General features: G+C 41.6%; 1 protein-coding gene across 1 annotated transcript in view; it reads right to left on the bottom strand.

Annotated features, from left to right (window-relative positions):
- Nucleotides 1-326: 326 nt before the first annotated feature.
- Nucleotides 327-13,807, bottom strand: part of LOC103177769 (cardiomyopathy-associated protein 5) — a 49,700-nt gene continuing 36,219 nt past the window's right edge. The window contains exons 7-13 of the mRNA XM_007892088.2: nucleotides 12,282-12,431; nucleotides 11,120-11,269; nucleotides 10,721-10,868; nucleotides 9,042-9,175; nucleotides 8,197-8,311; nucleotides 5,178-5,354; nucleotides 327-2,580 (exon numbers count right to left, since the gene is read on the bottom strand). Of these exons, the coding sequence (XP_007890279.2) occupies nucleotides 2,328-2,580; nucleotides 5,178-5,354; nucleotides 8,197-8,311; nucleotides 9,042-9,175; nucleotides 10,721-10,868; nucleotides 11,120-11,269; nucleotides 12,282-12,431 (1,127 nt within the window). The 3' untranslated portion in view covers nucleotides 327-2,327. The remainder of the gene's footprint in view (nucleotides 2,581-5,177; nucleotides 5,355-8,196; nucleotides 8,312-9,041; nucleotides 9,176-10,720; nucleotides 10,869-11,119; nucleotides 11,270-12,281; nucleotides 12,432-13,807) is intronic.

The following is a 13,807-nucleotide window of genomic DNA, read 5'->3' as shown; positions in this document are numbered from 1 at the left end:
CAAAAAGCTTCAAATAGCAGTTGTATTCTTGAGGTGTCAAATTAGCATCGGAACCATTCAAACAGTGAGCCATATATTGCTTCACTATAGCATTCCCTCAAACACTGTGATGTTTGATGTAACGTACTTTGAATGAGAAATGAAATAAAACAGCTCTATATAAAATCTCTGCCCCTCACTATATGCTTTTTGTTTGTCTCCCAAAGCGTGTTATAGATAGAATACTGTAATATATACTTTATTAATTTTGACACACTTCTAAATTTGTAATTATATAAGCAAAACTACAATACACTAGACAAAGAAGGCACACAGATCAACCAGTCTTATGTACATAAGTTTAGTATTATACAGTTTCAAAGAACAACCTCTCCACTGCTGTCAGCAATAACAGACAGGAGTCAAAGCGTGAATAAGATCAAAATATTTTATGGCAGAATTTCCTCAAGCTATATGAAAATATATGAGCTGTATGCAAAATAGATGCTGCATTACTATAGTAAATACAATACTAAACATTACCACATATCTGTTTCACATCCTTGGGGGAAGAGGATGAACTGCCTTTTTATACTATGAACTACCTCTCATCTAATTGTTGACAAAGCCAAAAGGAGTCAACATCTCATGACCATAGGGTAAAAGCACACACATCCCTCACCATTTCTTGCATCCCTGCATTCCCCAAACCAGTATTCCTGCCTAGGTAACACAATGACACTAGGTTTAGTTGGAGTTGGCCAGGCATTAGCTAGTTTGGGGAATTCTCTAAGAAGGGGGTTATGTTTGCAGAAGCTTATTCTGCCCATAGCTTTTTTTTTCACAGTTACATGATTTTTTTCAGCCTGGCCAATATGGGAAATATACAATACATGCAATTGTAGGTTATGGCACCATGCCATGCTTGGCTCTTCAGTTATGAAGACCCGACTCCAAATTCTGCCCAAGGAATAGGGGTAAAGGTCTCCTATAATTGACAGCTGCCAAGGAATGCAAGTAAAATATTATTGAGTGCATCAAGTAGTCATAACAACAACATTTTAGGATTATTTATGTGATATATTCTTAAATCCAGTGTTTTACCCACTGAGCGACATAGAGTTATTAACTGGTCTTGGGAAATACATTGCACTGCAAGGAAAGGCAACACAGAGATCACAGCAATCCAAAATAGCAAATATCTGACTGATAGCCAAAACCTCATCTCAAATGACTACACTATCCTGTTGTAAACACATTGAAGGGTAAACAGCTCTTCTTGCCAGTCATGAATGCACCCACATATGCTGTTGGCACAGTTAAATACCCCTTTCATTAAAGCAGCTCTACCAATACAACGTGGCTAAAAATTCTTTCAATACGTTTCTCTAGGATAACCAATATGGAATACCTTAAACAATCCCAATAATAACAGTACAGCAGCAATTTCTTAGTACTGTATCATACACAAGTATTGCTAAATGTATACAATATTGTGACATGAACATGTAGTTTCCATATATTAATAAAGTAGCATTTTATTCAACTCACTAACACTATGGGTAGAATATGAACAATTAATTCATTAATAATACTTGGCTCCTTAGCCTGAATGTAGGATATTATAGATGGGCAAAATGTATAATTTGTGGAGTTAAATCAGTCTGCGCTGGGTTAAAACACATCTCTTCCCCATCCTCTACAAATTGTTCTACAAAAAAAAGAGTTCACTGAAGCCAGCAAAAAGTTATGATGAAACCACTTTAAGTAAAAAGAAAGCAGCATGTAGGTGAAAATTTGAAGGTGTCAAAATTGTTCAATAAGTTACCATATTGCTGCTTACCTCTATAGAGTAACGCAAGCCTAAACCCAAGGGATAAGAAATAAGCACCAATTTAGCATGGATTCCCAGGTGAGATCATTCCTGGCAATCTGCCCCCTTGTCTGGCAGTCTCTGATCTCAGAGGAATCAGTTTTGGTGGTAACAGCATCACTTCCTTGGGATAATCAAAGCTTTGAAACAATTGGTAACTTGGTACAAGAACATCCTCTTTTTCCGTTGGAGCACTTCATAAAATTGTGGGCTTAAGATTTACTGTCAATAATCAGTAATTACTAAGTTATCAATAATTCATATCCAACAAGATGTACAAATCTTCAATTTATATCACAGATTATGTATTCTCCTATTACGCTAGTGGTGTCCTCCATGGAATACTTACTGCAGAGTCTGAACTCTGAGGTAGACAGTAAACTGTCTCCTGCAAAAAAAAACAAGTTTCTTTCATCAGCTACTGTTCAACATTGTAGACAATTAAGGAGTTTGATAGCAAGGAAAATGGGTGGCATTAGCTGCATTTAGCAAATTCAGGTAATTCAGCTCCTGTGCATACAGCCAGAAAAACAGGCTTCTCGACAGTAAATGCTGGACAGATGAGATCTGTGAATCGATGCTGGAAGCTATGAAGTAACTGTCCACTCTGGGCATTGAAGAACGACAGCTGACTACCATCACCGTTCAATAAAATACCAACTCTGGTTACAAAGTCTGTGATAAAGACTTCATGTGCTGCACTGTTGTGAAGAAATTCGTACTTGTGCCTATTAGGAAGAAAAGCAATTTGGATTATGCACAATCCATAATTAGTGAAAGGCAGAATCATGTTAGGCAATAATAACTGAGGACAAGCATGGAGCAGATATATGAAGCACTATCTTACCATCAGCAACTCAACTTATACTAACTAAATCATCCTCAGGATAATCCGTGCACACTATTTTGATCTGGACAGATCTAAGGAAGTCTCTCTTGTTAAACGTTTGCACAGGTTGTTCAAAATACTGCATCTACACAGCCATGTCATTGTTTTCCCACAGCATTTCAGTGCCTTGGGACGTCTTCCCAACATGAAAGATGCTATACAAATGTAATTTGTTGTTGTCCTATCACAGGAGCTGAATTGAACTCATTTCTGTCCTCACCCAACGTATAATGTCAGGCTAGATCAGTGTGATACAGGTGCCTTTCAGCAGGGATTAGTGTTTAGCAACATGAACTCTGCCTGATTTGTTTTCCTTCCCTAATTCAGAACAATGTGGCAATGACTCTCATTGAGAACCAAGGCCAAGATCAATTAACTCAACACAGATCAGCCATCAGATCCAGGACCTTCCCAGCTTGTATTGCAAGAATAATAATAAAATATTTCTTGCATTTGATATAACATCTTATCATATCTTCAAGACATCTCAAAGCGCTTTACAGAATATACTGTAAAGTGAATTGACTGTATATTTTAACGGCAAAAGATATCACAGCACACAATGCATTTACCCATTGAGCCATTGGAAACCCGTTATGTACATTTCTAGGACAGTTCTTGTGAGTTCCGATTAATGTGATCTAAGGTTGATATCAAGCAGGATGATATTACTTCACAAAGTGTAGGATTATTGCAAGGAATGTAATTATTCTCTGCAGTGTTAAGACTATTTTACAGGATGTAACTGTTTTATGCAGTGCATTTATTTTATGCTGTGTTAGGGGTATTATATTTGATCTGCCAAGTAACACAGAGGGATGTGTAATTTAAACTGCATCATTTCTAACCTGATTACATAAATCTGCACCTGTTCAGCCTGTTACAATAACAATACTTGCATTTGATATTTCACTTTTCGTGCCTGGAAGACATCTCAAAGATTTATGTAAAATTAATGACTGTGTATTTCGTAGGCAAATGTTAAGAGGAACAAGAATGTGTTTTGTAGTTGCAAAATATTACATTTAGAATATTGTTCCTTTGGAATAAGCAAAAGCAGTTAATTCTGTGCCAAACTAATATATTTTCTATCATGGATATCGTTATCTGTGACTGCACCATTGGTGAACATGTTCCCTGAAGGCCTCAGTGGGCAAATGGTGTGGTGCTGAGCGATGCAGTCACAGGTAACGAGATCCCTGATAGAAACACAGAAATTAGAAGCGTAGCATTCTCTCCACAAAATTGGATACACTACATTTGACCTCAATATGCTTAGTCTAAGCACTTGCATGTGTGTGTGTGTGCATGTGTGTGCACATGCGTATGTGTGCCGGAGGAACAAATCAATCAGAGTCTCATTGCTTATACTTGTAGAATAGTGTCTATTAATGTGATCATTAAATAATAAGAACAATCTCAATCTGATAATTCTCATGTCCAAAAAGCTTGTTAACTCTCAATGTTTAGGGTACCCATAAGAATAGCCACTGAGGTGAGATATCAGAGAGTTGTTGATGTCAGAAAAATTATTCCCAGCATGACAACAACAACAACAACAACAAAATTACATTTATAGAGCGCCTTTCACGTCGGGAGGACATCCCAAAGCGCTGAACAGTCGGGTGTCGGGGCCCGAGCATGGGGGAGGGGTGGTGTAGGGGTGAGGGAAGGCAGAGAGGTGGGAGGGAGACCAAAGGCACAGTCGAAGAGAAAGATCTTGAACTGACCTTGAAGGAGGCAAGGGAGGAAATGAGGCGAAGGGACCGTGGGATGGAGTTCCAGAGCATGGGGACAGAGAGGCTGAAGCCTGAATCAGTATGTTAAGGTGGATAGGGAAATAAATAGAGAAGAATAAATAGCTGGATAAATATCTGGTTAAAACATTACTGAGGGACTTAAGGATAATATGGATAATGATATTTCTAACCTTGGTAATGCTGTGCAAAGGAAGACAGCTTGTTTAGGATGAATAATGTAGGATAATGATTAGTAATTCAGGAATTTTGGTTGATTTGTATTTAGAAAGCGGGGAGAAACCTTCAGAGCTTTTTTCAGAAAATAGAATGCATACTGGAGCAGATTGTATATGGTCTACAGAAGGAATAAGCTTTGATGACCTGAATGGACTTCTCAGTCCATCCCTTTTGATGTTCTTAAAGCTATGTATGTTGTAGGAACAATCCTCAAAGGCTTATTTGGTAGGGAAAGAGTGGGGGAGTGGGACCAATTGGATAGCTCTTGCAAAGAGTCATCACAGGCACGATGGGTCGAATGACCTCCTTCTGTTGTCTAGAATTCTATGATTCTAGGTTAAGTGTAAATGTCTGAAGACTAAGATTTAACTGCAGAATACCGAGTTGGAATTCCAAACCCAAGTGTAGGTCAATTAGCTCTAACCACTCCCATTCTTATTTAGTAAAAGTAAAACCATACCCTGCTGGTGTTACATAATACCGCATGCACCATGATGCCAGGCTTTGCCCCAGTGTACAATTTCTTGTTGTAATGGGATAAGCTACTCCTATTCTGTAGGCTTGGCATCTGTCCACAGTCGTTTCCCAGTAGTGTTGACCAGAAGTAGGTAGCGGCTCACCAAGAACAGGAGGATATCTGTTGAAGAAGTGCAGGGACTCTGTAGACAATAGCTGGCAACACACAGTAATTCAATTCACACAAAAGCAATTCAAAGAGTTCCATATCACATGAAGCAACTGGGGAAATGCCTTGAATAATTGATAACGTTCACAGAGAAATTCTGCACTTGCAAAAATAAAGCATGTCAAATTCTCAGAAAAGTCCCTTCAGGTTTTAAAAGTAGAATTCATAGAATCACAGAATCTTAGAATTATACAGCAAAGAAGGAGGCCATTCGGCCCATCGTGTCTGTGCCGGCTCTTTGAAAAAAGCTGCCCAAATCAGTCCCACTTCTCTGCTCTCTCCCCGTAGCCCTGCAACCTTGTCCTCCCCAAACAATTATCTACTTCTCTCATAAAAGCTGTTATCGAATCGGCTTCTACCACCCTTTCAGGCATTCACTGCCGGATGTATCGTGCAGTTAGTACACTGCCTTTTCATTCTTCTGACCGAGTTTGGAAGCTAACGTGTAAGGTGCTTTAGAAATTACATTTGTAGAGCATCTTACACGTCGGGAGGACATCCCAAGGCGCTGAACAGTCAGGGATTAGGACCCAAGCGGTGGGAGGTGGGTGTGGGGGTTGGGGTAAGGGAGGGTAGGAAGGGGCCGAAGGCACGGTTGAAGAAGAGGTTCTTGAGGTGTGCCTTCAAGGAGGCAAGAGAGGGAGTGAGGCGAAGGGAATGTGGGATGGAGTTCCTGAAGGCTGAAGGCCTGACTGCTGATGGTGGGGCTGGCCAGGTGGGGGACATAGAGCAGGCCGGAGACTGCTGAGCGGAGGGAACGGAAGGATGATAAAGGGTCAGCAGGTCGGAGAGGTAGGACGGGGCAAGGCCATGGAGGGCCTTGAAGGTGAGGACAAGAATTTTCGATCTTCTGAGGGATGGGGAGCCACTAGAGTCGGCCGAGGGTGTGTGTGATGGGGTCACGGAGCCTGGTGTGGGAGAGGACATGAGCTGCAGAGTTCAGGATGATCTGCAGCTTGTGGAAGGAAGAGTTGGAGAGGCCAACAAACAGAGTGTTGGCATAGTCGAGCCAGGATGTAATGAAGGCATGTATGAGGGTTTTGGCAGCCTGAGGAGTGAGGCAATGGCGGAGTCGGGCAATGTTGCGGAGGTGGGGGAAGGCAGAGTGGGTCATGGCGCGGATGTCGGGGAGAAAGGATAGTTGAGGGTCAAGCAAGATGCCCAGGTTCCTGACTGGCTTGGTGAAGTGGAGTGTGCATCCATGGATGCTGATGCTGCCAATGCCTGAGGTGGGGAGATATTGGTCCGAGCCAATCAGGAGGGACTCGGTCTTGCAGACGTTCAACTGTAGAAAGTTGGCTCTCATCCAGGACTTGATGTCAGACAAACAGTCTGTCAGGACATTAGTGGTCCTGAGGTCGAAGGTGGAGGCAGAGAGATAGAGTTGGGTGTCGTCCGCGTACATGTGGAAGTTGACCCCATGCTGCGGATGATGTAACCAAGAGGGAGCAGGTTGAAGAGGAGAGGACCGAGGACAAAGCCTTGACGGACACCACAAGAGACGGTGTGGGGGTTGGAGGAGAAGCTGTTTGTGGAACTGTTTGTCCTATAACACAGAATTATAGGATAAAAAATTCTTCTCTTTTTTGGCTAGGAGTTCAACCAGAAACAAGACTGGGTAATCTAAATCCAATTGCTGATGGGATCACAGCACGAAACTGCTCAACATTTAGCAGAAGCTGTTTGTACTCAATTTGCAACAGATTATAAGAAGCTTTAATCTGCATTTTATCTGTGCTACACCTGACCTGTTAAATGCGCAAAACTAGCATGGTATGTTTTTTTACCAGAGAAAAAATGTTCTATTTTCCAGAACTGAAATCCTTGACCCAGAGGGCAAAACATCGACCTAAAAATATTTTTTTTGCAGTAAAAATTAAGCACAGTAATCTGATGCCTCAAGATCTGGAGTCCTGTAGCTCAGTGGTTAGAGCACTCGCTTTGCAAGCGAGAGACCTGAGTTCAATTCCAGGCAGGTCAGGGCGAAACCTTGGGCAAGTTTCCTTACTCCAAACGCCTAATAATAATCCCTCCAAAAACAAAAAACAATAATAAATTGGTTATTTTCAATCTACGACTATTTGTGGGACACTGCTGTGCGCAATTGGCTGCCGCGTTCGCCCACAAATATACAGTCAATTCACTTTACAGTATATTCCGTGAAGCGCTTTGGGACGTCCTCCCGACGTGAAAAGCGCTATATCAAATGCAAGGATTATTATTATTATTATTATTATCTGCTGTCTGAAAGAAAACAGTAGAAAACTACAAAAATACAGAAAAATGTATATTGTGGAATTTCTCTGCTCAATAAGGCTTTAAATCATTCCCCGATCACCCCAGTCCTTGCCAGACTGCACTGGCTGCCTATCCCAGAGAGGATCGACTTCAAGATCCTCACCCTTGTATTCAAGTCCCTGCACTCCTCTGCACCCCCTACCTCTCTGACCTTCTCTCTCCTCAAAATAGTGCCCGTTGCTTTCATTCCTCCTGGTCTGACCTCCTCCTCATCACCCGAGTCCTCCACTCCACCCTCGGCAGCTGTGCCTTCAGCCACTACGCCCCGAGGCTCTGGAATTCCCTTCCTCACTCCCTTCACCTCGCTCCCTCTCTTCCTATTTTCAGATCCCTGCTGAAGACCTTTCTTTTCGACCGTGCCTTTGGTCACCTTCCTCCCCCTCCCCCTGGCTCGGCACCGGGATCCGTTACTGTGAAGCGCTCTGAGATGCCATCCATCGTGGAGGGCGCTATATAAATCCAAGTTGTTGTTGTTGTTAATATTGTAGTTACTCACTCATTCAGTTGGTTCTCATTTTCCACAGATGGCTCATGGTAGTGAATTACAGTCCCATCTTCAGATAACTGCAAATTTGGCGGAACTGTCTCTTTATTGAGGTGAAATCGAGTTCCTATTGGAATGATAAATAATTGGAAAAATAATTGTTAAAAACAGCTTATTCCTCATAAATCTTTAATGCACAGATACTCTGTGATCCCTAAATGTATTGCAGTAAAACTGGAGACTATCCAGAGGATGTTACAAAGAACCTTGGTCAGCCAGGTGTCTAACACACATGGAAACCCACCACCAAATATGTACGTCACCTACACATGGAAATTCCATGTATCTGGAATGTGCACTCTTCTCGGAGCAACACATCTGTTTACCTAAGGCTTAGGGATCCCAAAGTGTGTCTTGAGGCACCACTGGAATTTAACGACCCAATGGATGGCTATATTTTAGTAAAAGAAGCCAGCCAGTCTGTTCCAGTTTCAAACATCTCTTAATTTGGCATGCACAATAATTCATTTTACATGGTAATGGAAAGAAATCTTTTCTTTTCTAATAGTTTTATTTGAATCACATTTGAAATGAACAAATTAAGTGCAGAAGATTATTTCCACTGTGAAAAGCAGATTCCTTCATCCTGCTGTAGTGAGAACAATATATGAATTATTGCTTAATTTGCCTTTAGATAGAACATTATTTTTATTGTATCATTTTACTTTAAATTTATTTAGATAATAACCTTAAGCCATTAGCGAAATATGGTGACAAAGAACAAACTGACAGGGAAATTCAGTGATTACAGATTTTGCCTACAAATGATATAACATTGTGTTAGAATAGATGCCTACTTTTTGTTGAGATCAGTGCTGGTCTGCTCTTGTCACTTGACCCAATATCGTTCACAGCAGTGATGTAGAACAGAAAGTCCTCTTGTGGCTGCAGCTTGACCGTCTGTTCACACCCTCGTATTCCGGATACAGATCTACAAGAAAAAAAGCTGATTTAATAGAGTCCCAAGTAGGAGCTGTGGTGCAGTTTGCACGAGTGTTAGGTACACTCATGGTCTCAAGACCCTCCTCTTCAACCATGCCTTTGGCTATTCTCCTGTTTTCTCTGCTCTCCACCCCCCCACCCGGGTCCAAACTCCATTTCTGTCAGGGTCCTCTCGACGTGAAAGGTGCTATACAAATGTAACCGCATTGTATAGGAAAGAACACCAGGAACTTGCTAGGAAAAAAGGCTCTTTGTTTTCCATTGCCAGCTAAGGATTGACAATTTAATAATATTAATAATAATCCTTGCATTTGATATAGCGCTTTTCACATCTTTTAGACGTCTCAAAACTCTTCACAGAATATACTGTAAAGTGAATTGACTGTATATTTGTGGGCAAAACGCAGCAGCCAATTACGCACAGCAGTGTCCCACAAACAGTCGAGGATTGAAGTGACCAATTTTTTTTTTTTAAGGATTATTTTTAGCTCTCAGTCTAGGCACCAAGTTATCGGCTACAATTCCTAACCGATCAATGATCCATTTGATATCCAGTGTTGAGTCAGGCTTCTAAATGTCGTCACACTCATACTCATAGATGCATAGGGATTAAGGACGAGGACACTGTTTCCACTTATTACTATGCTACAACAACAACAAAATTACATTTGTAAACCGCCCTTCATGCCCAAGGAGCTGAACAGTCAGAGATTAGGACCCGAGCGTGGGGGGGCAGGGTTGGGATGAGGGAGGGCAGAGAGGTAGGATGGCAGCTAAAAGCACGCTCGAACAGGAGGGTCTTGAGTTGTGCCTTGAAGGAGGCAAAGGAGGGAGCAAGGCAAAAGGATTGTGGGATGGAGTTCCAGAGGGTTGGGGCAGAGAGCCTGAAAACCCGGCTGCCGATGGTACTTTGGTTCGGGCAGGAGACCTGGAGCAGGCCGGAGCATGCTAAATGGAGGGAGCGGACAGGTTGCGAGGGGGTCATCAGTTCAGAGATGTAGGAGGGGGTAAGGCCGTGGAGAGCCTTGAACGTGAGGATGAGGATTTTGAATTCTATCCTCTGAGGGATGGGGAGCCAGTGGAGCCTGGTGAGGGTGGGGGTGGCAGCCTGAGGGGTGAGGCAGTGGCGGAATCAGGCAATGTTGCAGAGGTGGGGGAAGGCAGAGCGAATCATGGCTCGGATATGGGTGAGAAAGGACAGTTGAGGGTCGAACAAATTGCCCAGATTCCTGACTGGCTTAGTGAGGTGGAGTTTGCAACCGTGGATGCTGATGCTGCCAGTGCCTGAGGTGCGGAAGCGCTGGTGTGAGCCAATTAGGAGAGCCTCAGTCTTGCTGACATTCAGCTGTAGAAAGTTGGCTCTCATCCAGGACTTGATGTCAGATGTCAGGATGTCAGTTGTCCTGGAATAACTAATAATAAGATTCCACCCCCAGCCCCACACAATGAAAATGATTTACGTTTACAACTCATTCTAAAAAGTAACATGATCACGTTAAACAAGCGTTAAACAAAAAAGAAACACGTGACTGACCTGAAGGTTGATCTTCGCAAATCGCTTTGTCTGTGGAACTCAAGAGTAAAGATGTCAACGTCATCGAGATCTGCAGAGCTCCAGCGGATGGTGGCAGAATCCCAGCACACAGAGCATTCCTCTGGATTAAGAACAGGTGCTGAAGGCACTGTGGGAAACACAGACAGCAGATAGTGAGCTTTACTGTAGATGGTGACTTTTACTCACTATTTACAGTTGGTACTTGGACTCTGCATTATTTCTACCATAAAACTGATCCAATTTAAACATTTGTTTCAGGAGACGTAGATGACTTCATGGTTGTTTTTTAAATAAATTGGCTGTCAATGTAATGTATTTAGATTGATGCTAGTAGGTAGATTCCCTTGCTACTGTCTCCTACAACTGGATTACACTTACCAGTCCTGACCGTCACCTTTTCACTAGGTAAACTGCACCCTGAAAAGTTCACAGCCATCACCCAGACAAGATAGCGTCTGCTTGGATCCAGGTTGTCCAACGTGCAGTAACTTTCTTTCACGGCCATTCTGTATTCATCACTTACACCTCCTTTAAAATGAAAGTGTCATTTATTAGACTCATGCATTCCACAGCAGTATGGATTTATACCCAGTTCTCCAAAATATTACCCAGTTACTATTTCTGCTGTGATATTTTTGTAATGTTTCGCCCTCTCATTCTTTCCTGAAGATGCTCATGCTGGGGTATAGGTCCAAATGGTGTTAGTTTCCCTCTAATATTTCCCCAAATGGCCATTGTTCAGGTGTGAACTGAAGCAGTGATTATCAACTGTTGGAGGCATCATTGCTGAGCCTGATCTGATACCATGCTTTCCAGCAGCAATCAATAATTAATGATTAGAGCAAGAATCCTGCTTAATTCTCTGTAACATCCTTTATCAATGAACTCAGAACAAATTTGGAATTGAACCTTCGACTTTTCAGGTCTGTTATGCCGAGCTGTACTGTAGTCTTTTACAAGTGCTATTATACGTCTCAAAGACGTGATAAGGCATTATATTCAAATTCAAGGATTATTATTGTTATTATTATAAACCAGAGACTAGGAGCTTCTGCCTTTATTCAGAATTACCCAACACAGAATTCTATAAAAACATTTTACACTGAATGTGCATGAAAAAGCCCAGGAAAAAAGTAATGCTAACATTACCACTGTTGGAAAATATAATTAAAGGAATTTCAGGAACTATTTATTTTTAATAGTTACATTAAAAAAACTGATAATAAAAACTAAAGTGAAAATGGACCAAAATGATCAATTGAAAAATTTAAATCACAAAATACTTTGCTGCATTTCATTTCTGAGGCTATGTTTAAGTAAACTGGGGGAAACTTTTAAAACAAATAATTTACTTTTACGTAACTGAGGCATGAAAGCTGAATCTGTTTTGGCAGATAAGAAACTAGAATTAATAATGTGTGAAAAATGGCAGCATTCATTTACAGTTAATTGTTTCTCAAAACTTGCAAGTAAATAAACCCGAAGAATAAACCACAATAACCACAACTGGAATTAGGAGTGTTTGCTGGAAGACCCTTACCACTATGCTCTTTGCTTCCCTCAGACTCATCCACACTGTACACCTGGAAATAGTCAATGACGTCATCCTCACCGACCTTCCAATACACTGTCACTGTTGTGCTTGTTGCAGAGTTTGGCTCTTGAGGCAGAACTGTTGGAGACTGAGGAACTGAATGAGAAAGAATATTTGTACGAAAAGGAAAACATTTATGGTGACAAGAAAGCATCCTGAACCATGGACAAACAATAAAATCTGTTTTAATTCCACCCACAGTGCACTAAACAACAACAACAAACAATATTAAATTGCATTTATACAGCGCCTTTCAGATCAGGCATCCCAAGGTGCTGGACAGTCCAAGGATTGCATCTGAGCTGGGGGTAGGGGTGAAGGGAGGATGGGGTGGGGGAAGAATAATCAAAGGTGCGGTCAAAGACGAGGGTCTTGAGACAAACCTTGAAGAAGGTGAGAGAAGGGCCGAGTTGAAGTGACTCCGGGATGGAATTCCAGAGAGTGGGGACAGAAAGGCTGAAGGCCTGATTGCTGATGGTGGGACGGGAAGGGCGGGACGTGAAGCAGGCTGAGTGGAGGGAACTGATGGATTGGTAGGGTTTTAAGAGGTCATAGAGGTAAGATGGGCCAAGTCTGTGGAGTAACGTGAAGATGAGGATCTTGAACGCAATCCTCTGGGGGATGGGGAGCCAGTGGAGCCAGGTATAGAGCATAGTGCAGAAGAGGACACGAGCTGCAGAATCTTGGATAGTCTGCAGCCTGTGGAGAGAAGAGTTGGGACATCTGGCAAGCAGATAATTGGTATAGTCAAGCTTGAACGTGATAAAAGCACGGATAAGGGTGTAAGCTACGTGACAAAGCATATAAGTAAAGGATAAGTTACATGAAATCATGTTAATGCCTCAAAAACCTTAGCAATCCATGAGCAACCTAAATGAGATACTGTAATACAGAATGATGTCAGAGTTCAAATGACTGTCAAACTGAGGGAGCTCTTGTTCACACCACTATCATTTAGATCACTGGTTTGGTCTGTTAGTTCCACTTCACACAGCGGGACTCTCAGATCTTTTGGATCAATCAACAGGAAACATTTAGTTCATTGCTTAGATAACATCTATTTATACTGTAGGAGCTCAGTTACCAGGCACCTTGGAGTTGGAAGGGTCCTCAACCATAATATAACATAATAATAATAACTGGCTGTCTATACACACATATATAAAAATACAGCAGAAATAATGGAAACAATTATTTCTTCAAAATATGTTTTCAGATGTAGATCTTGAGATGTAACTAGAACTTGATCAGTTTTGCTTATTGCTTGAGATTAAGATTTACAATGTGGAATTCACAAACTAGAAGTCACCGTGCCAATAAAGCTTTAAGTTTTTCAACTAAACTTGTCTGGTTTCGATCCAAACTTGGCTTTTAAAAATGTAATCTAGGCCAATATAGACTGTTTTTATTTAGTTTCTGACCTCCTGTGAGATTTTTTAGCCTTTTGTCAAATGAAAATTCACTTGGAAGGC

Source organism: Callorhinchus milii, unplaced genomic scaffold (genome assembly GCF_018977255.1).
Source record: "Callorhinchus milii isolate IMCB2004 unplaced genomic scaffold, IMCB_Cmil_1.0 Scaffold1, whole genome shotgun sequence".
NCBI classification, from domain to species: Eukaryota; Metazoa; Chordata; class Chondrichthyes; order Chimaeriformes; family Callorhinchidae; genus Callorhinchus; species Callorhinchus milii.
The sequence above is the reverse complement of the archived record's forward strand: the minus strand, read 5'-3'. Positions and strand labels throughout refer to the sequence as shown.